Source organism: Mobula birostris, chromosome X (assembly GCF_030028105.1).
Source record: "Mobula birostris isolate sMobBir1 chromosome X, sMobBir1.hap1, whole genome shotgun sequence".
NCBI classification, from domain to species: Eukaryota; Metazoa; Chordata; class Chondrichthyes; order Myliobatiformes; family Myliobatidae; genus Mobula; species Mobula birostris.
In genome coordinates this window covers 69838936-69864892 of record NC_092402.1, presented here as the reverse complement: position 1 = coordinate 69864892, position 25957 = coordinate 69838936, and the positions used below count along the sequence as shown (strand labels likewise).

Below are 25957 nucleotides of genomic sequence, written 5' to 3'. Positions count from 1 at the left end.
ATAATCTCATAAATTTATGAAGTATTTTATTGTTGTTTAAATGTAATTAAGCTATATGTATTTTTTGTAGCTATCAACCAGTAGAATAAAGTTAATGGTTAATTTTAATCTGTGGCTTATTAAATTGTAAAATGGCAGTATAATATGATCAGATTTTGATGCCAAGATGAGCTTAAGATGATATGCAGACTTTGCATACCTTCAACTTGGTCATGAGATTTTTTTCCAGTAATTGGTTTCTAGTATTGTTTAATTTAACATTATGAAAGTGACACTTTCCTTCCTCCAGCAGTTAAGCAAAGCAGACTAAATCTCTAACCCCTTCTTCATTACATTTACTGCAATGTGATGAGATAACTCTTAATAAACTAACAGCCCTGATAACAAGACACTTTACAGTAAAACACAGGCTACAAATCACATCAGAGATGACACCTTTTCCACTAAAGTAGCAATAAATTATTCTTCTTCCCTTTTTTTACAACATATATATCTTTGGTCTGATAACAGTTCAACTGTAGTTAAAAGAAAAATATCAATAATTGAGAGCTCCAACCGGTTATCGGAAATCCATCAATTGAGTCAAGATGAATCTGTAATCTATTATATGTTTACATAAACCTACTGGCCTTTGTTCCCATGCAAACTAACAAAGCAGCTTTCATTTGTATGGCACCATGTTAGCATAATACAAATGTCCCTTGGTTCTTCACAGGAAAGTTATTAAACAAGGCCTGGCACCAAATAATGAAGATTTTTTGGAACAGACAGCTCAACACTTTGTCAAAGAGATAGGTTTTAAGGACTGAGTTAAATAAAGAGCCGAGGTCTGAGATACTTGGCAAAGGAATTTCGAAGCTTGAGGCCCAGGAGCTGAAGGTGTGGGCGCTAGTGGAGGAGTAATGGGTACGAAGCATGTGCAGGAAGCCAGAATTGAAGAAGTGTAGAGATCTCAGCAACTTGCAAGACTTGAGGAGATGAGGAGAAGTGAGGCCTGGAATATTTAGAGTGAACTGTTTATGGACATGGAAAATAATGGAGGTTATCGAACAGAAGGGGTGGTGAATATATGGCAGGTATGGCATTTGACAGACAGTTGGACAATTACATGGATAAGAAGGGTTTAGAAGAAGTGGTAAAGGTGGGTGCAATTACAATGTTTAAAAGACATTTGGACAGTTACTGTACCTGGATAGGTAAAGTTAAGATTCAATGCATCCGTTAGTCTTGTGAGACCATGGATCTGTGCCTGGAAAGTCTTCACCCTCCAGGGCGCAGGCCTGGGCAAGGTTGTGTGGAAGACCGGCAGTTGCCCATGCTGCAAGTCTCCCCTCTCCACGACACCAATGTTGTCCAAGGGAAGGGCATTAGGACCCATACAGCTTGGCACCAGTGTCGTCGCAGAGCAATGTGTGATTAAGTGCCTTGTTCAAGGACACAACACGTTCCCTCGGCTGCAGCTCGAACTCACGACCTTCACGTAGCTAGTCCAATGCCTTAACCACTTGGCCACGTGCCCACAAGGTTAAGATAGATATTGGCCAAATGCAGGTAAATGGAACAATCTCAGTTAGGCAACTTGGTTAGCATGGATGAGTTGGGTTTAATGGCCTGTTTCCATAAGAATTAGGAGCAGAATTAGGCCATTCAGCCTATCAAATATGCTCCACCATTCCATCATGGCTAATTTATTATCCCTCTCAACCCTGTTCTCCTGCCTTCTCCCCAAAACCTCTGACACCCTGACTAATCAAGACCCTGTCAACTTTCGTTTTAAATACACCCAATGTCTTGGCCTCCACTACCATCCATGGCAATGAATTCCACAGATTCACCACCCTCAATCTAAGTAAATTCTTCCTTACCTCTGTTCTAAAGGAACGTCCTTGTATTCTGAGGCTGTCCCCTCTGGTTCTAGACTCCCTCACTATAGGAAACATCCTCTCCACATCCACTCTATCTAGGCCTTTGAATATTCGATAAGACGCAATGAGATCCCCCCCCCCCGCCCCATTCTTCTAAACTCTAGTGTGTACAGGCACAGAGTCATCAAACGCTCCCCATATGTTAACCCTTTCATTCCCAGGATCATTGCTGTGAACCTCCTCTGGACTCTCTCCAATGCCAGCATATCATTTCTTAGATAAAGGGCACAAAACTGCTCACCATATTCTAGGTGTGGCCTTATAGAGTCTCAGCTTTACATCGTTGCTGTTATATTCTAATCCTCTCAAAATGAATGCTAACATTGCATTTGCCTTCCATACCACTGACTCAACATGCAAGTTCACCTTCAGGGAATCCTGCACTAAGGCTCCCACATCTCTCTGTACCACTGATTTCTGAATTTTCTCCCTGTTCAAAGGGTATTCTCTGCCTTTATTCCTTCTAGCAAAGTGCATGATCATATACTTCGCTACACTGTATTCCATCTGCCACTTCTTTGTCCATTATCCGAATCTGTCCGGGGATTGTAACTGTCCGACTCTTTGCATCGTTCAGGCAGCACAGCTCAAATCTGATTGGAGATGTGCAAGCTGGGATTGTGTTGGAATAATTGAGTCTGAAGGTAACAACAACACACGTGACATTTCAGCAGCGAATAGCAGACATAGGTGAAGAGATGTACAAAGTCACTGAGGTAAAAAAAACAGGAGAGAGAATATGAGATGAGAAGGATAACTTAAGATTAAAAAGAAAACTGAACAGGATGATGAAGAATAAAAAACGATGTTCAAATGGGCATTTATGCTCTTCAGAATGCTTCACAGCAGTGAACAAAATGGAAGTTTATTGACTGCTGATTTGCAGGAAAACCTGGTACTTATTTTGGACCCAAAATGATACCATAATGTTGCAATGAGATGATTGATCAGTTAGACAGATTGTGGTGGGATTAGATGCAAGTAGAATATTGGCCAGGAAATTGAATGATCTCTGTTCTTTTAAAATATTGCAAAAGTTCTTTTAATCCCCACCTAAACTGATAAAAAGGATTTAGCTTCAAAGTCTTTCGAATGCCATGTTTAAACAAGGGCTACAAGATAGCAATTTCCTCATAATGACAAAAGGTGAATAAGAAGGTAGCAATGAAATCAAATGATAATGATCAAATGTGAAATAGGACTGATTAATATAAGATATACACTCACTGGCCACTTTATAAGATACACCTGTATGTTAATGCAAATATCTAATTAGTCAATCACGTAGCAGCAATTCAATGCATAAAACCATGCAGACATGGTCAAGAGGTTCAGTTGCTGTTCAGACCAAACATCAGAATGGGGAAGAAATGTGATCTAAGTGACTTTGACTGTGGAATGATAGTTGGTGCCAGACAGGGTGTTCGGAGTATGTCAGAAACTACTGATCTCCCGGGATCTTCACGCACAGCAGTCATTAGAGTTTACAGAGAATGGTGCGGAAAGCAAAAAAACATTCAGTGAGTGGCAGTTCTGTGGATGAAAACGCCTTGTTAATGTGAGAGGTCAGATGGGAATGGCTAGACTGGTTCAAGCTGACAGAAAGACACCAATAACTCAACCATGCATTACAGCAGTGCTGTGTAGAAGAGCATCTCTGAATGCACAGCACACCGAACCTTGAAGTGGATGGGCTACAGCAGCAGAAGACCTCGGACGTACACTCAGTGGCCACTTTATTAGGTACAGGAAAGTACCTAAAAAAAAGTGACCGCTGAGTGTAAATTATATTACAAAGACAAAATACATGATTAAATATAAAGTCACCATAAAGGAGACAGAACCTTGAAGAGGACCACAGCCTTTTCATGGCTTGGAGGCGTGCGTGCCTCAATTGACTCCGGAGTCAGGGCTTCGTGCATTGGTTCCACCCGGGATTTGCATAGCTGACAGTCGTGAAAACTGAGAGGAAGCTACTGGCATGATGAAGGAAGCCCTGAACATCACCAGAGATGGAGGTCTCCATTGCTACCCTAAACGCCAGTGGTGTAACGGGCAGCCAGGCTTGGAAAGAAAACAGAAATAATGCACTGATTATTCAACAAACACTTCTTTGTGCATCCACTGTTAATACACAAGCTTAGCATTTAAATTATATACTTTGTTTAAAAAGTATGAAACTTTGCAGATTGATATTTTGCCAGCTGTTGTTTTCAGATACAGAGAAGTATTTGGTTCACAGTCTTTACCTCCTTGTGTCAGCATAGTTGTCAAAAAATATAGGCTGAGGATATAGGAAATGGGAGGCACTTTTAGGAAACCTGTGGCTGTCTATTTTCTTTTGACATGCTGCTATGTTTTCGGTCTGGAAAGTCCCACTTCTCTCTGGTTGGTGCACACTAGAGCTGAGAAAATGACAATTCTCTGATAAGGATAGATTCGAAACTGTATCCCTGTTTGTCACACCATTTGTTGCTGCTACTTATTATGCATTTGATAAACATTTTTGTAGGAAAACAGTTTTGGAAGAGATAGTTTACACACAATGCAGCAATGTGTAATCTCACTAACTCATGGAAACGAACAAGTAGAAAAGCAAGCCACTGAGAGATGATCTCCCAGCAAGCAGTATCAAATCAAAAGTGGTCAGCCATGTTTCATAAATTATTTTAAATAAACTGGATTACACAATGGCCAAAGGAAGTGTCACAGCTGTGCTCCTTTTTAGGATTTGTCAATTACTATATGAGGTTCCTTGCAAACCCGGCTACTGTGCTCCATCCCTTGGACTCATTACTACAGATCGTGAAGAAATGGCAATGGACAAAGCAGTGTGAGGTGGCTTTCAAATAGGTAAAGGAAATATGACAACAGATACATTATGATCCACATCATCCAGTGAAACTTGCCAGTGATGCCTCACCTTACGGTATAGGTGAAGCCATGTCACATATCATAAGTGATGTAAGTGAACGCTGTATAGCCTTTGCATCACATTCCCTTACTGCTGCAGAGAAAAAAATTACACACAGATTGACAGAAAGCCTTGAGTCTGGTTTGGGGTGTAAAACATTTCAACCAGTACCTGTATGGGAGGGAGTTTACCCTCTTTATTGATCATCAACCACTAGTGGGCATTTTCAATCCACAGAAGAGTGTTTCACTAACAGCAGCAACACAAATGCGGAGATGGGCTCTGTTTCTCGGAGGACACAATTACAAGATCAGATTCAAGAGGACAACTAATCATGAAAATGCTGATGGAGTAACACACATCAAAGTTGCTGGTGAACGCAGCAGGCCAGGCAGCATCTGTAGGAAGAGGTGAAATACCTGAAAAATTTACAAAAGAGGACACTCCTCTTGACGCATTCTCCCTAATGCAAATCGAAAGTCTCCCTATTATGGCAGAGGTGATCCAAAGAGAAACCAGCAAGGATCCCACACTGTCTCAGGTCTACATGGCAACCCAAAATGTTTGGAATGTGCAGTAGAGACTCTAGTTCTCCCAGGAAACACCCAATTGAATGGGGCGTCTACATATGTGTGAATGCAATCAAAACCCCATTGGCCTAAGATTCTGCATAGGCATGAATACGGCTCAGAGACAACAATAACTAGTATTCATTTTGGGTGTGTTGGTGGGAAGATTCAGGTACTTGAAAAATTACATGTCTCAAAAGAAGCATTACGATGGTTTGTATCTATGTTACTTTTGTTCTTTAACATATAAAAATGTGCTGTACTGTGGGTCCGGGAGAGAGAGAGAGTGTGAGTGTTTCTCTCTCTCTCTCTCTCACTCCCTCTCTCTCTCTCTCTCTCTCTCTCTCCCTCCCTCCCCTCCAAAGGCTGCCAGCTTGTGTGTGCCCCGAATAAAGATTTTTACACCAACCAGCTGTGTCCCTCCGGTGGCTTTGTTCACAGTCACGACACTAACCTACTCAGAGCTGAAAAGATGACTGCCTTTGAAGATGTCTGGTCTCGAAAACATACTGGAGAAAAAAACTGCAGATGTTGGAAATCCTGAACAAAACCAAAAAATGCTGGAAGAACTCTGCAGGCCAGGTAGTTATTTCTTCAATCAGTTAAATCTTTCAGAATTTTCAGTTTTTGTTCAAGATAAAACTGATTGAAAGCTGGTTTTATCTTCTTGTTGAGAAAGAGTCAAGGCTTCTTCCAGGAGACTTGCATTGTAAGGGTAAAGCTTTTGACTTAAAGTGTGGGAAGTTGCTCAGATTAGATACAGTATAAGAACTATAACCTTCCCATTACATTTGCACATCAGTCAATTCAATCATATTTCCAAGGTATCGTATATCATTAGATACTTGGATTTGTTTTCCACTCCACTCTCGGTCTGGAATCATTTGCACCCCACACAATATGCAAAGAGTATCCCCCCTCTCAACACACGCCTCCCCATTAATGAGTACCAGGATAGAGTCGTACAGCATGGAAATGAACCCTTCTGACCATCCACCACCCACTTGCATGAATCCTACTTTAATCTCCCCACATTTCCAGTCAACACTGCGGGCAATTCACATTGGGACTTAGGAGAAAACAGGAAGCTCCTGGAGAAAATCCATGTAGTCACTGGGAGAACACGCAAACTTCACACAAAGACAACACTGCAGGCTGCGTGCAGAGTTAGTCCCTGTGTTAATCTCCCTCCCTGTGCAATCAGCATCTCATTCCAGTGTGAATTTTATCCACAACTCATCCTAGTGTGATTTTTATCCCTTCGCCACATTTTTGTCATTAGGTTCCATCTGCCTCTCACAGAGCTGTCAGTGCACAATTCTAATAAACAGGAAACATCCTGTTCCTCATGAATCACTGTCAGAGAAAAAAAGAAACCGCTTGTAACAGTTGGAAAGAGGAATAATTGACTTTCCCTTTAAGATAGTGTTTTAACTACTGTGCCAGACTATAAAACTAGGAAGTAATGCATGGTGGCAAATTAACCACATGTATGTACAAAGGTCATTACTGTTGAGTCCGTGCCAGTCACTACTAATGTCCTGACCAGTATCTACAAGAGGAATCTCCTTCTCAGTTGAATGACATTGAAAAGAATTGAATTTGGAATGACAGCTCAGCTGAAGCGAAGACAAGAGGATCAGTGACAGTGAGATAACAGACATGATACAGAATTACAGCACAGAGTGGGGGCATTTGGCCCATTAAGTCAATGCTGGCTCCCCACAGACTAATTCTATCACTCCCATTCCTTTGTTTTTCCCTCCAACCTTGTAAATTATTTTCCATTGAGTGCCGAAATGTATCATGCACCACAATGGGTAATAAAACCTTAGATCATGTCCACACAAATGTGGCTGACGCTTACAAAGCCACTGCCCTCCTCCACCTGGGACAGTCGGACAGTCGGATCTTTCATCGTTACTGCTTCCCAAGTATAGCCCGGTCATTAAACGTGTGAAACCCACAATGAAGACGATTAACATCTGGCTGGAGGGTGCTGACTCTGCTCTTCAGCACCAATTCCAGCACACAGACTGGAGCGTGTTTGCTGTCCATGCCACCACAGACTCTCAGATTAACATTGATTTATACACCAACTCTGTCCTTGAGCACATCAACAAGTGTGTAGACAAAGTGACATCACAAAAACAAATAAAAGTTTTCCCCAGTCAGAAACCACGGATGAACAGAGAAGTTCGCCTCCTGCTCAAAGCCAGAGATTCAGCCTTCAGGTCAGGAGACCGGGAGGCTTACAGCTCAGCCAGGGCCAACCTGAGGAGGGGAATCTCTCAGGCTAAACACATATACAAACAGAGAATCGAGGAGCATTTCAACTCCTCAGACCCCCAGCGCATGTGGCGTGGCAAACAGCTCATTACAGACTTCAAACCACCTAGTACTGTGCCCCTTTCCAGCTCTGCTTCCCTCCCTGATGAGCTCAATTACTTCTACGCTCGCTTTGACCGAGGGAACAAGGAGGTCACCCTCAAAGCGGATCTCCCACCTGGTGAACCGCCTCTCTCACTTTCCACCTCCGATGTTTACGCCACCCTGAGCAGGGTGAATGTACGGAAGGCAGCTGGTCCGGATGGAATACCTGGCCGTGTGCTCAGAGTCTGTGCAGGGCAGTTGGCCAGGGTCCTCATGGACATATTTAATCTGTCCCTGGCCCAGGCAGTTGTCCCCACAAGCTTCAAGATCGCCACCATCATGCCAGTGCCGAAGCATTCGACTGCTAGAGGCCTGAATGACTTCCGCCCAGTTGCACTCACCCCCATCATTACAAAGTGCTTTGAGAGACTGGTTCTATCACATCTAAAATCCTGTCTGCCCACTACCCTGGACCCCCATCAATTTGCCTATTGCACCAACAGGTCAACAGAGGATGCCATCTCCATGGCACTTCACTCTGCCCTGACCCACCTGGACAGCCCCAACTCTTATGTCAGAATGCTGTTCATTGACTTTAGTTCGACATTCAATACTGTGATCCCCTCCAAGCCGATCGCCAAACTTCGCCAGCTTAGTATCAGCTCATCCCTCTGCAATTGGACCTTAGACTTTCTGACTAACAGACCCCAATCAGTTAAGTTAGACAACCTCTCCTCCTCTACTCTCACCCTGATCACCGGTGTGCCTCAAGGCTGTGTGCTGAGCCCTCTTCTGTACTCCCTTTTCACCTATGACTGCGTTCCTGTACATGGTTCTATCTCCATAATCAAGTTTGCAGACGACACCATGGTGGTTGGCCTGATCAGAGGGGATGATGAGGCCGCCTACAGGGACGAGGTCCAGCACCTGGCTGCATGGTGTGCCAACAATAACCTGGCCCTTAACACCCAGAAGACCAAGGAGATCATTGTGGACTTCAGGCATGCTAGGAGCCACACTCACATCCCCATCTACATCAACAGAGCTGTAGTGGAGCGTGTATCAAGCTTCAAATTCCTTGGTGTCCACATTTCCGAAGATCTCACCTGGTCCCTGAACTCCTCCATCCTGATCAAAAAGGTGCAACAGCATCTTTATTTCCTGTGGAGCATTAAGAAAGCTCATCTCTGTCCCAGGATACTGACAGACTTTTACCGCTGTACCATTGAGAGCACACTCACCAACTGCATCTCAGTATGGTATGGCAATTGTCCCGTATCGGACCGCAAAGCACTCTAGTGTGTGGTGAAAACTGCCCAGCGGATTATCGGTACCCAATTGCCCACCATTGAGAACATCTACCATAAACGCTGCCTGGGCAGGGCGAAAAACATTATCAAGGATGCATTTCATCCTAACCATGGACTTTTTACTCTCCTCCCATCCGGTAGGCGCTACAGGAGCCTCCGCTCCCGCACCAGCAGGCACAGGAAGAGCTTCTTCCCTGAGGCTGTGACCCTGCTGAACCTCACATCACAGCACTAAGCAGTATTGCACCCATATTGTACTGTCTCAGTACTTTTATATTTGTGTGTTGTAGCACTTACTTTTTATTTGCAGTTATTTTGCAAATAACACTATTCTTTGCATTTCTGGTCAGATGCTAACTGCATTTCATTGGCTTTGTATCTGTACTCGGCAAAATGACAATAAAGTTGAATCTAATCTAAATCTAATCTATCCAATTCCCTTTTGAAAGCTCTGTTTAGCTCCATTTCCACCACCCTTACACAGTGTGTTCCAGACTACTACCAGCTTCTACATAAAACACTTTCCCTCAGATCCCCCTTGCACCCTTTCCCCATCACTATGCCCTTGGTTCAGGAACTGTATGCTAGTTGAACAGCTTTTCTCAATTTACCCAATCCACATCCATCAAGATCTTGTGCACAAAACAAATCTCTTCTTTTCCTCCCCCCTCCCCAATCCTTTTCTTTCAAATTTCCCCCTTCTCTTCTGAAAGCTACCTCGGTGAGACATGTTTGCAGACCTCTGCTACCTCACTGAAGTGACGATTGTCCATGTGAGAATGTACATACCCTGCGCTTGTCTCCAGGAGACAACCTGGAGTCCATGCGGACACATATCCAGCAAGGGCTCATTGTACTGTGACCCCGAGCGGCAACTTAGTCTGTTTTTGCCACGCAGTCCACCCTTACCCAGATCTGCTCAGATGTGTGGTTCCCGATAACTCCACATTAGGAGCTACTCAGGTCATTGATAAAGATAAAGATTTGGTTTACATGAAAATATACAGTGAAATGTGTCATTTGTGTAAATGACCAACATAGTCCTTGGATGTGCTGTTATGTACCGACATCCAACAGCGTTATACACTATGCCACCTATTTCATCAAGGCAGTCAAATTACCTAATCAAGCCACCCCCTGACACACTTCTCTGTCACCTGAAGGCAGCAGAAGCTATGCAGAGGAAGAGGGCTCACCTGCATGCTCTAAACCCCAGGTGGGAGATGGTGCTGACCATTATCAGGATGGATAAGCATTGATAAGATCTCGGAGGCATTTGAAAACAAGGATAAGATCTTAGTACATTACTAGATTTGAAACTTAATTTTGCACACAAAATGCAAACACTAACAAGCCCATTTCCTCACCCTCTGCTCGTTGCTTATTTCTTTTGGATAAGCCAAAACTGTCAAGAGAGGTTAACTGTGAGAGGCATCACCCCCTAACTGAACCTTGTCTCAGTTTTATTAAGCATTGATCCACCTCTGCCCTAAAATATATTAAAAGATGCTTCTTCCAGCATCATTAAAGGAAAGAGTTCCGAAGACTCTGGACCCTCAGAGCCGATAAAAAATTTAGTTTAAGAACCTTCCACAAAAGAAAGCATCCTCTTTTCATGGACCCAGTCAAGACCCCTCAGGGTCTTATATGTTTCAATCAGGTCACCTCTCACTTTCTTAAACACAGCAGTTGCAAGCTTAGCCTGTCCAGTCCTCACAAGACAGTATGTGTGGAGCAGACTCAATGGGCTGAATGGCCTAATTCTGCTCCTCTGTCTTATCAACAGGTCAGGTGGCATCTGTGGAGGGAGTAAAATGGAATTAACATTGCAAGTTGATGATCACACATCAGAACTGGCTAGTTCAGACACAAACGAGAAAGACTGGTTCACTGTTTAATTGTTGCATTTAATATTGAGCATTGAGGGTTGTAATGTGCCATCTGGTTGAAAGACATTGTGCCATGTGTTTGTCATAGGCAGCTAACAGCTTAGATCCAAAATGAAAGCCTTCAAACATCATTTTGCTCCACGTGCTTGCTGGCATTTTACTTTCTCTATCTGTTTCTACAGAAAAAAAATTGACACCATTTTGTGTGAAGCATGTACCATGAGCCACTGCTGATAGCAGAAATGGGACAGATGTTATGGTATTAATATTTGCTGCACATTTACTGTTTGCAAAATATGGGAGGGGACTTAAAAGAAAAGAAGGAAAGGAATTATGGTTGTAAGGTAGGTTAGAAAATTCTACCTGTTCTATAATAAAAATTGCTGGAAACACTCAGCAGGTCAGATAGCAAATGTGGAGAGAGAAATAGGTTCAGGTCTATGAGTTTTCATAAGAACTAGGAAAAACTAGAATCAAACATATTTTAAGTTAGAGAAAAGGATGGGGGTAGAGAGAAAAGAGAGAATGTCTGTGATAGAGTGGAAATTAAGATTGTCCACATGACGCAAATGCTGTTGGTGGTGTCTTAAGAGAAGGTGATGAATGCTTTCTAATCACAGCTGATCTATCTGGAGGAGGTGTGAATAGAAGGAGATGAATGGGAAAATTTTTGTTTATTTTCTCTCTTCTCATTCAACCCCTCCAGATAGATGAGCAATAAACCTTCACCATGCTCTCTCAGCTGGCAATGCCATTTGTGCAACCCAACTCAAAAAGGTGTTAACTTTTTCTATTCATTAACCAAAAATATCTCTCTCCATTGATGCTGCCTGACCTGCTGAGTATTTTTGTGTTTATTTCAGATTTCTGCATCTGTAGTTTTAGGTTTTCAATCTTTGTGTGCTGTGCAACTGAATTTTATTTAAAACCAGATCGGGTAATTTCTGCCCACATTATGTACTTCTGCAAATTTGGACCGACTGCTGAGAAACCACCAAAGCAGTCTTCTTCTCTTTGTAGTTAGCTCCTGAATACAAATTAATGGGCAGAAAACAGCTAGTAGTTTGTTATTACATATCAGGAATGGATATTATCTACTGAACCTGAACATCCAATGTTTTATTTTCTCATCCTCACTGAAATTAAAGGTGAAGTTTTGAAAACATTATTTTAAAATTTGAATATTTCTGTCAATTTACTTGACTTTTTTTGAGGAAATTGGTTCTGAGGAGCTTGGCAAGATGAGGTAGGATCAACATTGATCACACACTCAACAATTTTTAATTTGAATTTGTTAAATTTCTTCATTCTTGAAGGCATTTTTATATTTCACATTGAAGGCACATTCCTAATTCTCAAAGGCAAGTTTTCCAATGGTCTGCCTTGCTCTCACTGTATCAAACAATATTAAGGATGATTCTTTGAATATTTTAACTAACTTACAGTGATACTGATGGTCATTTTCACTTTGGTTAATCGTGTAAAATTGATGATATTCAACTGTGTGGTGTGAATCACTCCGAGCTTGGTAAAAATTTGGACAAGCATATAATGAGAAGCTGAGTAAATAAAGCCCATTTTACACAATTAGCTGAAACTTTCCATGTTTAGAATTTAAGAATTTAGAAATACAAAGTTTCAATAATTTGGCATATATAATCCTTTGATAATTCAAGGAGTAAGTTAGCACCTTGTTCTTTTCCTGCTCGTTCCAGCCTTGACTCCAACTAACTGCTCAAATGATAGACTCTTCCTAATGCCTGTGAGGACTCCCTGGTGAAATGAGTTGAAGTGCTGGGGTCGTTGCTGTAGCTGGGATCCCATTGGTTACAACTGTCCACAAGTTGACACTGAATTTGTAATTACTTTAAAAAAGTTGCTTGTTACGGGTAGAGAAGATGGAACTTTTTGTCTTGCATTACCCTAGTGGTCCTCAGATTTGGAGCTACCAAAAATAAGAATTTTCTGTTTTTGTTCTATTATTGGCTCTTTCTCAGCTTTATGTTGGATTGACCTGTCTTTTCCATCCAATGCTCAGGTTAACATTTCAGTCAGGCTGAGGGGACCTCATTGGTGCCTGCTGCCTTTTAAAATGTGGCATATATCTTGGCTGTCACCCCTGCTGCAGTATTGCAGCAACACTGCATTGTCCAAGGTGTCTTTTAACTTTTAATAGGGCCAGTGCAAACAACAGGCTTTCTAGCTATTAAATTGCTCCAATATTTTCTTTTTTAATGGTTTTATTTTTAATATTTCTGAAAGACAAAAGAGGATATGGTTGGATATCAAGGGATGATGTCTGTTTTTGAATGCGATGCTTAAACCTAGATCCTTGTGAATATTGGGTGAAGTATAAAAGAGGTGGAACACTGTAAAGAAATAGCCAGATTTCTGGCAATTGTTTCAAATGATGACAAGCCTGAGAAAAGAATGACTCTGAACTGAAAAGAGAACAGGCCTTTCCTGTTCCACTGACGTTACTGTTGGTTGATACAACCACGGGGAAAGTCCCGCTGAAACCAGAAGTCAGCCTGTGTGTCTCTAATAGACACTGAACAAATGTAGTGAAATTAACACGTTGGGCAGGGAGCTGCTATGAGAGAGGACAATTTCAGGCCAACTGATTTTTTTTGCCAGTGAGGAGATGCCAGGAAAAGCTAGTAAGTTTGTGAAATTAACTACAGCGGTGCAGGTTTTGTTTTATTGGTGGGTGATAAGTGATGATTCTAAACAAAGGAATACCTTTGTTCCCAGAAGAAATCCAAGGATATGTTCTCCTGTCATTCTCTTATAAATAAGTATCAGATAATACAAGGATAAAGAGTTCATGAACAATAATATCAAATTGATCACAAATCTACACCGATGTTGCTCTGCAACCAACAAATTGGAGATGTGCAAGGAATCCAGTTCAGAAGAGCTATCTGTCTTTGGAGCTCTTTCCCTCAAAGGAAGTTGAATCTTTGAATGTTTTTAATACAGAGGTAGGTAGATGTTTGCGAAGCAAAGGGGTGAAAAGTTACCACAAGCAGGTGGAAGCTGATTTACGGTCTGGTGAGTCATGATCTTATTAAATGCAGGAGTTTGGGGCTGCGTGGTATTCTCTTGCTCCTAATTCATGTAAATGTTTGCATGTGAGCTTCTCCTCTCTCTACCTTCTCAGGGACTATCTAATGTGAGCAAGTGCACTTCCCAGCCTACCTTTGATAAACGTTTCAGTAAGTTTCTTTGACGATGATTAATTTTGATAAGGTGGATGCTTTCTGTTGACATTTCCTACTGCGGTCCGTTTGAATAAAATCATCTCTGAGTTGAAATAGACAGTGAATTTTCTTCTGTAGATTCATGATATGTGAATGCTGACAAGTCCAGCGATTTACTGTTCATCCTGAATTGTTCATTGCTAATTATTTATTAATCAACTGAGTGACTTGCTGGCTGGTTTTAGAGAGGAGTTAAGAATCACATCTAGGCCAGACTGGGGAATGATAGCAGATTATCTTTCCTCAAAGATATTGGTGACCCAGATGGGCTTCATACTAGGTCTTCATTCCAAATTTATGTAAGTATTTGATTCGAAATCTAATTTGAATGTAAATTCTCCAGTTGCTGGAACCCGATTATTGATCCAGGCCTCTGGGCACTATTTAAACTAGTATGCAAGTGTGTGTGTGTGTGTGTGTGTGTGTTAAGAATTGCACAAATTGTTCTAATTTATCAATACTCTTTCTCTTTACAAAATTCTAGGAAATTACGATTATGTGTTCAACTAAAAAATACCAGTTTATTTTGTTCTGTTTCACCAAATTCCACTCAGCTGCCAGAACTGGAATGAATGTGGCTGTTCCAGTTTGAGCTGTAGCTTGGTGATTTAAGTAAGGCATCATCTGTAATCGTCAGCACTTTCAAAGGAGCACAAATCCCTTGGCAGGGTGGTGGAGGAGGTGTAGAGATGAGAAGTGTGTGGAAATAAAAAGAAACCACGTTCACCGTCGTTGTGCTCTCAGAATCAGAATCAGGTTTATTGTCACTGGCGTTAGCTGTGAAATTTGTTGTTCTGTGGCAGCAGTACAGTGCAAGCATCACAAATTACTGTAAGTCACAATAATAGTGCAAAAGTAGGATAGTGAGATTGTGTTCATGTGTTGGTGGACTGTTCAGAAATCTGACAGCTGAGGGGAAGGTGCTATAATAAGAAATGGAACAGTCCCTTTTGTGAAAACAGTGATAGTTGCAGCTGCACCCTGAACCTTGGTCACTTCTGTAAACTTTCATTCAAACTTCCTCTGTTGTCTCTCATATCTTTTCCATTATTTCTTTTCTTTTCCCAAAGTCTTCATTCAACTGGGATTTACAGTGTGAGCCAGGCCGCTCCTGTGTACTCCTTGCTGCTGAGAGCAGATGGACACAGTTCTGTCACCAGGAGCAGGACACTCGTTCTCTGGGCCAGTGATGGTGATCAGACCTGAGCTTTCCTCCCATGGCATCCTGACCAAGAGATAGTCCTACTGAAGTTGGGGCATGAGATTTGATTGAAAGAAGAGTCCAGGCAGAGGGCCTCTTGCCAATTAGAAAAAGGAAAAATAGATTTGCCCACTCCACAGGTGCCATCAGAACCTACTGGATCCTTGTTATTATGGATGGACATCAAAGTTGCCCTCCAGAATCTTGCCCTGAAAACTATGCCTTATATTGCTGCCACATTGGCTTGGACAGCCTTATCTCCAAAATTGTCCCTTGGTTTCCCACACTCTGGAGCAACTAGAAAGTAACTGTTGCAAAATGCATGGTCATACCCGACTGCAAGATACTGGGAGAAAGAATGTGAAGTAATAGTCAGAGTTGGGAGGCGAGAGAATGAATGTAGAAGCTGCAAATGCTGTGGAGAGTCAAAGGGTCAGGTAGTGTATGAAGGAAACAGATTTAGTGTGTTAGGCCATTGACATTTCATCAGAATTGCTTTCTCTGTTTGGCTGGCTCAGATGCCAGATGCTGCTTGTTATTTTTGGGGATGTTTAGTGGGTGAACCTTTCATATCGCAGCAATGTGGGATAGGACATTTTTCAGTTGGAGGGCAGAGTTAACTGAAAAGTGTTGTGGGAATAGTATGGTTAAGGCAATAGACAGCATCATTTGCAACCAAGAGAAAGAGACACAAATTTGCTGCTCCTAGGGTGAGAGACATTTCCTCTAGGCTGGAGAGGAATGGTGTGGGAGAGGTTGGATCCAGTCATTGTTTGTCAGGCTAACTGGCCCATAATTTCCTGTCTTTTCCCTCCCTTAAAGTGTGGAGTATTATTTACAATTTTCCAGTCCTCTGGAACTATCTTTCCAGTCCTCTAGAATCCTGACTTGCAGACCCCAGTCAGTTTGCATTGGCAACAACATCTCCTCCATGGTCTCCATCAGCACAAGTATACCACAAGGACGTGTGCTCAGCCCCTGCTCTATTTGCTTTATACCTATGACTGTATGGCTAAGCACAGCTCCAAAGCCACATTCAAGTTTGCTAACGGCATCACTGTTGTAGGCTGAATCAAAGGTGGTGACAAATCAACACATAGGAAGGAGATTGAAAATCTGGCTGAGTGGTGCCATAACAACAACCTCTCACTTACTCAATGTCAGCAAGACCAAGGAGCTGATTATTGACATCAGGAGGAGGAAACCAGAGGCCCATGAGCCGCTCCTCATCGGGGAGTCAGAGGTGGAGATGGTCAGCAACTTTAAATTACTCGGGGTTATAATTTTGGAGGACCTGTCCTGGGCCTTTGACAAAGAAAGCACAGCAACACCTCTGCTTCCTTAGGCGTTTGCAAAGAATCGGCTTGACATCTAAAACTTCTATAGGTGCGTGGTAGGGAGTATATTGACTGGTTGCATCAGAGCCTGGTATGGAAACACCAATGCCCTTGAACAGAATATCCTACAAAAAGTAGTGGATACGGCACAGTCAATCACAGGTAAAGCCCTCCCCACCATGGAGCACATCTACACAAAAAGTTGTCACGGGAAAGCAGCATCCATCATCAGGAACTCCACCACCCAGGCATGCTCACTTCTCCTTAGTAATAGTGACTACACTCCCTTCTGTTCCTTGGCACTCTCGAATTCCTGGCATACTGCAAGTATCTTCCACAGTGAAGACTGATGCAAAGTACTTACTGAGTTCATCCCCCATTACTACCTCTTCAGCATCATTTTCCAGCAGTCTCTCATCCACCCTCATCTCTCTTTTACTCTTTATATAGTTGAAAATTATATAACTAATAGTATCCCCTTAGATGTTATTGGCTAGCTGACCTTAATATTTCATCTTTTCTCTCCTTATGGCTTTCCTGTTGTCTTCTGTTGGTTTTTAAAAGCTTCCCATTCTTCTAGTTTCCCATTAATTTTTGCTATATAATATGCCCTCTCTTTTGCTTTAATGCTGTCTGTGACTTTCCTTGTCAACCGTGGTTGTGTCATCCTCCCTTTAAAATATTTCTTCTTTTGGATGTGCCTTCAGATTTGCTCCCAGAAACTTCAGCCATTGTTGCTCTGTCATCATCCCTGCTAGTGTCCCCTTCCAATCAACTTTGGCCAGCTCCTCTCTAACCCATGAGCTCTACCACCAACAAGGATAAGAGTAGTAAGTGCATGGGAGCATCACCAACGGCAGGTTCCCCTTCAAATCCCACACTATACTGATTTGGAAATGTATCCCTCCCCAACAGTGCTTTGTGAGCACCTTCACCAGAAGGACTGCAGCAGTTCAAGAAGGTTATTCACTACCTCATTCTTTATCAAGGCAATGAGGGATTGGTGAGAAATGCCAGCTAAGTCTCAAAAAATAAATAAGAAAAGACCCAAGTGGCTCTAGAGTGGGATTGAGATAATTAGAAATATTAGTGAATCTCTCAGCATTCCCACATCTTCAGGAATCTCTGCAATATATAAGAAAGGGGTCTGATGCGCAGCATTGAAAGTTAAATAAGGGTAACTGACATTCACCAGGGAACCAAGAGGGATGGTGATCCATTAATAATAATACTTAAGCAAGCTATAGTCATTTTAAAACTGGGGCATGTTAGAGTGAGCAGAACAGGTGCAGGCACTGGTTTTCGTCCCTTGGATTTCATAGAACAGAAGCAGTAGTTATGGGTTAAAGGGACACGTCAATCGCCACCAGTGGATACATATAATAGAGTCGTAACAATGATGCACATAAGAAGGAAGCCTTTCAGTTCATTGAACAATTCTGCAAGGCCAATCTAGTCATCCTTATTTCCCAATGTCTCTTTTAAATATCAAGGGAGTAAGGATCAGGGAAGGACAAAGACGAAAGATGTTTCATCGTGGTTATTAGCAAATGCTGTTTGATACATGCAGTGGGAAGGAAATATTCTGGCATTTCTGGAGAGACTACATTGACAATCCACTCCTTCCAGAAATAAGTTCTAATGTTCCCTGTGTCACTCAGTACACTGGAGTTCAAATGAGAAATTATCTTTTTGGGAAATATACACTGTCAATTCTTTACACTTATACCAGAAGAATGTTAGCACAAAAGACAGCATGCTACAGTAGTGTTTTTTTGATGAAGGGTCAGTGTTTCTCTTTCCACTTCACAAATGCTGCTGAATCAGCTGCAGAATGCAACATTCCACCAAATCTTCGCTGCACTTTTATTTCGGGTTTCCAGCATCTGCAGATTTTTATGTGCTTTCCTCACGCACGCTGGTACAATGCTGCTTGCAAGCAGATAGGCATCTTGCTGAAAGTGAGGAGAAACATTAATTTGCAGCAAAGGTTACATGTTTTGTTTCCTGCATAGATTCATAACCAACCCTTGAGGCTAGTGTCTGGTCTAAACACCTGTGGCAAAGAAGGAAATGAGCCTGGCCACGTGCACAACGAGACCTACAGCATGTCACCACGTCCTCTTTCAGATTTATTGTATTGGAGATGACACGGGCATATATTCATTTCTAATTGTCTTTAATTGGAATCATAGTTGGACTTGGGAGCTACTTCTTCACCAGGAGAGGGTCTCAATCTGAAATGTCGACTGTTCTTTTCCCTCCACAGATGCTGCCTGACACGCTGAGTTCCTCCAACAGCTTGTATTTCTTTTGTTTCAGATAGAATCTCCTTTTTTCTGCTGGAGTCACTTCCTTGAAGATAATTGTTTACTTTAAGAACCATCCATTTTTACTGCACTTTATTCATTTTAAGGAGATATCAATTTTCAAGTGGAGTCTCTTGTTTAGGATTTACATGCTTTTAAATTGTATTGTTTCCTTTAAAGCTTTTAGGTGGAGTTGTTTGCTTTAATTATCAGCTGGATTCATTTCTTTAAAGGTTGACTTATTTCAGGAGGATTTAGTTGTTTTAAGATTCTCATCTTAAACTGGAATGGCTTGTTTTAAGCAGCACACACAAAATGCAGAAGGAACTCAGCAAGTCAGGCAGCATCTATGGAGGGGGATAAACAGTCGTTGTTTTGGGCCAAGACCCTTCATCAGGACTGGAAAGGAAGGGGGAAGAAGCCAGAATGAGAAGGTGGGGGGAGGGGAAGAAGTGCAAGCTGGCAGATGGTAGGTGAGACCAGGTGAAGAGGAATGTAGGTGGGTGGGTAGGGGAGGAGGGATGAAGTAAAAAGCTATAGGGGACAGGTGGAAGTGGTAAAGGGCTGAAGAAGAAGGAATCTAATAGGACGATGGATGAAAGGGAAGGAGGGGAGGAACCAGAGGGAGGCGATGGACAGGTGAGGAGAAGAGAATGGAGTGAAAGGGGAGCCAGAATGTGGGATGGAAAAAAAGAGAAGGAGGGAGGGGGGGAAAATTACCAGAGGTTAGAGAAATCGATGTTCATGCCATCAGGTTGGAGGCTACCCGATGGAATATGAGGTGTTGCTCATCCACTAGACATATCAGAATGGGAATGATTGAATTAAAATAAAACTGTTTCTTATAAAGTGCATTCACCTACTTTCAGGTAATGTGTTTTATTTATTTATACATTTTTTGCTGGGATCTAGCTGTTATTGCCCATCCATAATGGTCATTGCTTGACACGTGTTTTCGGGTGAATTCCCTAGTTTATCAATGTCTTTTGTTCTTAAAGATATCCTTTAATTCTAAGGCATAATCACTTGTTTTTCATCTATAATCATTCCAAGCAATTTGTGGTGAACTTGCCCGTGTTTAAGTAGATCGAGACAAAAGAGACTACAAACGCGGCAATCTGATGCAACTATCTACTGGAAGAACTTGGTGACTTGAGCAGCATTTGTGGGAGGAAGGAAATTATCAATGCTTCATGTCGACAATTCCTTTCCTCCCACAGATGTTCCTCAACTCACTGAGTTCTTCCAGCACATTGTAGCTGAAGTAGACAGAGTTGTTTTTCAGTGGACATTGTTACGCGTTTTTAAGATGGATTTATTTAATTTAAGTCGGCGTCACTTTTTTTTTTAAAGGTTGGCTTGCTTACCTTTTGATTTATTTATTTCAATGTGCAATTTATTGTGTATCTTTGTATGGGATTGCTGTAGTGCTGGCTTACCAACAGTTAACTAGGAGCAGGAGACAGGAAGGAAGAGATAAAGATTCCTGTGTACAGATGAACAGCACATGTCTTCCTCTCCAGATTATTATAATAAGGTTATTACTAAATCTATCTCGGGTAAAGCCCTCGCTACCATTGAGCACATCTACATGGAGCATTGTCACAGGAAAGCAGCATCCATCATCAGGGACCCCCACCACCCAGGTCATGCTCCCTTCTCGCTGCTGCCATCAGGAAGGAGGTACAGGAGCCTCAGAATTCATACCACCAGGTTCAGAAACGGTTATTACCCCTCAACCATCAGGCTCCTGAACAAAAGGGGATAACTTCACTCAATTTTACTTGCCCCATCACTGAACTGTTCCCAGAACCTATGGACTCACTTTCAAGGACTCTTCATCTCATGCTCTTGATATTTATTGCTTATTTATTTATTACTATTATTTCTTTATTTTTGTACTTGCACAGTTTGTTGTCTTTCGCACACAAGTTGAATGCTCAAGGTGGGGTGGTCTTGCTTTGATTATTTAATGATTATTATTCTATTATGGATGTATTGAGTATGTCCGCAAGGAAATGAATCTCAGGGTTGTATATGTAATATATATGTACTTCGATAATAAATGAACTTTGAACTTTAAATCATTTGTTTTTTAGTAGATAAACTTCTTAATTTGTTTTTGGATGGATTCTGTTGTCCCTGAGTCCAAAACAGAAGAATGGATGGGTCAGTTTATACCTGCTTGTAGCTTGAAGGCAAATCCCTTTGTATAAAAGTGGTGCCATATTTGACGATGGACATTGTTGTGTTTCGCCTCATTTTTTGGGGGTAGATTTTCTTGCTTTTTGGTGGGTATACTTGTTTCATTTTATTATGAATTTTTTGAGATGTCTCATTTATTTTGAAACAAATAATTCTCTCCATTCCCACCCCTCTTCCAGTGCCAAAGAAAGGATCCAACCAGAAAATTCTCACCAAATGAAGTCAACTGACATTTGTGTAAATTAGCGTTCATCAAGTGATTCCCACCTAGCAAGCCAATTGCCAAGATATGGACACAGATCAGGTAGTTTTCTTGTCACTACTGACTCCATAATATAGCTGTAATATATTATATTGATAGCAGAAATGTAAGCATCCAACCAATATGCAGGCTTGTGCGATGCATGACAGGATCAGGTTAGATGTTATATCACTGCCCATGACCTTGGAATAGTTAAACCATGCGTAACATCACATCCCTTTCCTACCCCAACCTGATGTCTAGCCATAGTTATACAGCATGGAAACAGGCCCTTCTGCTCGACTTGTCCATGCCAACCAAGGTGCCTTCCTGAGCTCGTTCCATTTGGCCTATGTTCCTCTAAACCCATGAACCTGTCCAAATGCTGTTTAAACATTTTAATTATCCCTTCCTACTTCAGGTTCCTTTGACAGCTCATTCTATACACACGCTAGATCTGTGTTTAGACCAGAAGAGTTAGGAACAGAATTAGGCCATTTGATAGGAGCAGAATAGCTCCACCATTCCATCAAGGCTGATTTATTATCCCTCTCAATCCAATTCTCTTGCCTTCTCCCCATAAACTTAGATGCGTTTACTAATCAACCTGCACTTTAAATATACCCAATAACTTAGCCTCCACAGCCATCCAGGGCAATGAATTCCACAGATTCACCATCCTTTGGCTAAAGAAATTCCTTCTCATCTCTGTTCTGAACAGACATCCCTCTATTCTGAGGCTGTGCCCTCTGGTCATTGACTCTCCCACCACAGGAAGCATCATTTTCCACATCCCCTCCATCTAGGCCCTTGAATGAGATCCCCACGCATTGAAAAATTTCCCCTGAGGTCCCTTTGAAATGCTTTCCTTCTTACTTTAAATCCTTATCATCTACTTTTAAATCCCCCTACCCTAGGAAAGAGACTGTGATTATCCATCTCTTGATTTTATAAACCTCTGATAAGGACGTCCCTCAGCCTCCTACACACCAGGGAAAACAGTCCCGTCCTATTGAGCCGCTCTTTATGACTCAGTCCCAGTAACATTCTTGTGAAACGTTCCTGTACCCTTTCCAGCTGAATGACACTCTTCCTAGAGCTGGGCTACTAGAACTGTACATAGTACTCCATGTGGGGTCTCACTGATCTCTACAGTTGCAACACGACATCCTAATTCCTGTTCTCAATGCCTGACTGATGAAGGCAAGCACGCCAAATGCCTTCTTCACCACCCTGTCTACATAAACATCAAACAAATCAGCTACAATCAATAGGTGGTGGCCAATCTGAAAATTCCTTGTCCACTGCACTCTTTCTTAACTAGCCTTCACAATTTGTCAGAGAAAAGGTTTGTGGCATATGATGAAGCAAAAAGAGGTTCAGGATCTGGAAAAGAAATAGGAAGAGACAAAGAAATAACTAAGTATGTTAATTGGAAAAAATGGGCAAAAGTATAAATAATCAGGATGAGTTTATAGAGCTATCTGAACACAGTCGATTCTTGATTATCCAGCAGCTGATTCACTGGTTTACCCATTAACTGTGCAAGGAGGGTAAAAAGCCAATGGACAAAGAAGTCTCAGATGGAATACAATGTAGGGAAGTGTATGGTCATTCACTTTGGTAGAAAGAATAAAGGTGTAGACTATTTTCTAAATGGGGAGAAAATTCAGAATTCAGAGGTGGAAAGGGACGTGGGAGCCCTAGAGCAGGATTCCCTGAAGGTTAACCTGCAGGTTGAATCAGTGGTAAAGAAAGTAAATGCAATGTTAGCATTCATTTTGAGAGGACTAGAATATAAAAGCAAGGATGTGATGCTGAGGCTTTATAAGGCATTGGTCAACCCACACTTGGAGTATTGAGAGCAACTTTGGGCCCCAGTTGCACTGGGACAAGGCAGGGGTAGCTTATGGCTCCTGCTCCTGCTCGCAGGCTTGGCTCAGGAGCTGGTGAGGCTGTAGCGGTGAGGCAGTGCACTTTCTTTTAAAGATAATGTGAGGTAATGTTGCAGCTCTATAAAACCCTAGTTAGACCACATTTGGGGTATTGTGTTCAGTTCTGGTTGCCTCATTAGAGGAAGGATGTGGAAGCTTTGGAGAGAGTGTAGAGGAGATTTACTATGACGCTGCCTGGATAAAAGATGTCTGATGGGGATAGGTTTTTCTCTTTGGAGTGAAGGTGGATGAGGGGTGACTTGACAGAGGTCTATAAGATGATAAGAGATATAGATTGAGTGGATAGCCAGAGACTTCTTCCCAGGTGACGGGTCTTAAGGTGGATCTGCAGCTTGGCCAGGCTGCTGTAGACTTGTTTGATGCAAGGGATGTAGATGCAAGGGGCATATACGAGGCATAATTTTAAGGTGATTGCAGAAGTGTATAGGAGGGATGTCAGAAGTATTTTTTTTATACAGAGAGTAGAGGGTGCTTGCAACACCCTGCCAAGGGGTGGTGGTACAGGCAGATACATTAGGGACATATGAGAAACTCTTAGTTAGGCACAGGGATGATAGAAAAATGGGGGGCTATGTAGGAGTGAAGGGTTAGATTAGGTTTTGGTCAGTATAACATCATGGGCTGAAGGGCCTGTACTGTGTTGTAATGTTCTATGTTTTTTTATTCCATCATCCAACTGGTTTTTTAAATGATTTCAGGGTTTGCAAGTATTCTCCACAGCCATGTTGTTTCTCTTCTGATCTGAATCCACAGGTTTACTTTTTCAAAGGGATTGTTGTGTTGCAATCAAAAATACAAAGGCTTGATTGCTTTTCCCTCGTTCCCTGGCCTACTGACATTATCATCACACTGTTGTCCTTGAGTAAAGTAAGCTCACACAGCACAGATTGGGGATTTCACCTGGGATCTTCCTGTGCTGAATGGCTCGATGTGTAGACTAGCCCTGTGATTTATGGTGACAGGACTGGCATAACCTGCCTCCTTCAGCATTAATTTGTAAATATGTTTGGAAACCGTGCAGTCTTGAGTTTCAGATTTAAGTTATCAAACTGGCCTTATTTTTAAACTCGTTCCTCTTTCCAGAGATAAGGAAATGGAAGAGGCATTTGGATTGCTGTTCCAGGAATTCAGAAGGTTGAAACTGGTGTGTGTGAGGCAGGCAGAGCTCATTAAAGAGCTGACTGAGAAGAGGGAAGTAACTGCTGGTGAGTAAAGACCACTTACTTATTGTAGGCCACAGCTCTACTGAGCTGACACAAAAGACGTTCATTTTTTTGCTTACAACAAGAAGCATTGTCAGTAGAGTGAGGCAGAATCCACGAGGGGAAATAAGCATGGTAGTTAGAGAATATGCCACGGATTCAGGTATTCGTGTTTTGAATTGCAGGGATTGATAAGAGTTCAACAGGATAGGTTATTTTATTACCTGATAAAATCAGATTTACTGAGGAATAAAAGAAGAGCAAGAGGCCATTAGTGGAAGGGTGTTCCACTAATCAGTTAAGTTATTGCTGATCAATATCTTGTCCCTATTTCCCTACCTATGCTACATATTTCTTGCTGCCCTTACCAAACAAACATCAGCCCACCTTGGTCTCTCAAATTCAGGCCACTTAGATGTAGCAAAGCAATTGCCGGCGCCTGTAAATCTGATCCAGTTACTGTCTGGGAGGGAACAAAGCCTTCCTATTGGCTCAAGGGTCAAGAACCAGAAGAGGTAGAATGAAGATGCTTGGCAGAAGGGCCTAAAGTGACGTGAAGAAAACACTTTTCCGCCGTGAGCAATTAGAATCGGCAACACAGTGTCGGGGATAGTGGAGGAGGCGGGTTCAATCGCAGCTTTCAAAAGCAAGCTGGACAAATATGCAGTTAGTGGATCCAGCTGCAGTGCCCTTACATAGAGCTGGCAGAAATTCAATAGGCCAAATGTCCTCTTTCCATGCTGGAAGTGCAAGGTTCTCCACTGCCAATGAGTTGACACAGCTCCTGTACAAGCACTATTAAAGAATATTCCATGCCACAGTCCCATTGTAGGTGGAAGTCACTTCCTCTCAGGTGTTAGCTTTGACTCCTGGTCAAGTTGGTGTCAGTGTACAATGCTCCCTTGGTCGACATCTTCCAGATAGCTCAAGAAGATGTCTTTTTTGCTTCTTTTACGTCAGTTTTTCACGTTAAATGTGTTTCTGGGACTGGTAGAGCCTGCAATTTACAGTTTGGAGATTGATTGAGTGATCCAGCACTTTGCTGTCTCCAAGAAGATTCGTACTCGGACGGCCTCGATGCAAAGGAACAATGCGAGCTGATGTTTGACTCTATCAATCACCAATTAAAGTATTGAGGAAGATTGAGACATCGAAACGAATGCGGTAGGCAAGTGAGAGTTCAGCGTCGACTGCCTTCTTTTTGATCACTGCCAGAGAAGAAGTCTGTGAGCAGCCGATCGCTATGTGGCTCTCTATAGCAGGG

At 42.1% G+C, this 25957-nt stretch overlaps 1 protein-coding gene across 3 annotated transcripts in view; it reads left to right on the top strand.

Annotated features, from left to right (window-relative positions):
* The window catches only part of LOC140191621 (TRAF family member-associated NF-kappa-B activator), a 56722-nt gene that overhangs the window by 17576 nt on the left and 13189 nt on the right, over positions 1-25957 (top strand). The window contains exons 1-4 of one of the 3 annotated variants that reach the window (XM_072249188.1): positions 13619-13640; positions 21190-21381; positions 21475-21599; positions 24575-24696. In XM_072249188.1, the coding sequence (XP_072105289.1) occupies positions 24585-24696 (112 nt within the window). In that variant the 5' untranslated portion in view covers positions 13619-13640; positions 21190-21381; positions 21475-21599; positions 24575-24584. Of the gene's footprint in view, positions 1-13562; positions 13641-21189; positions 21382-21474; positions 21600-24574; positions 24697-25957 lie in introns of those variants that run through there. The other 2 variants (XM_072249187.1, XM_072249189.1) reach the window with 2 other exon arrangements.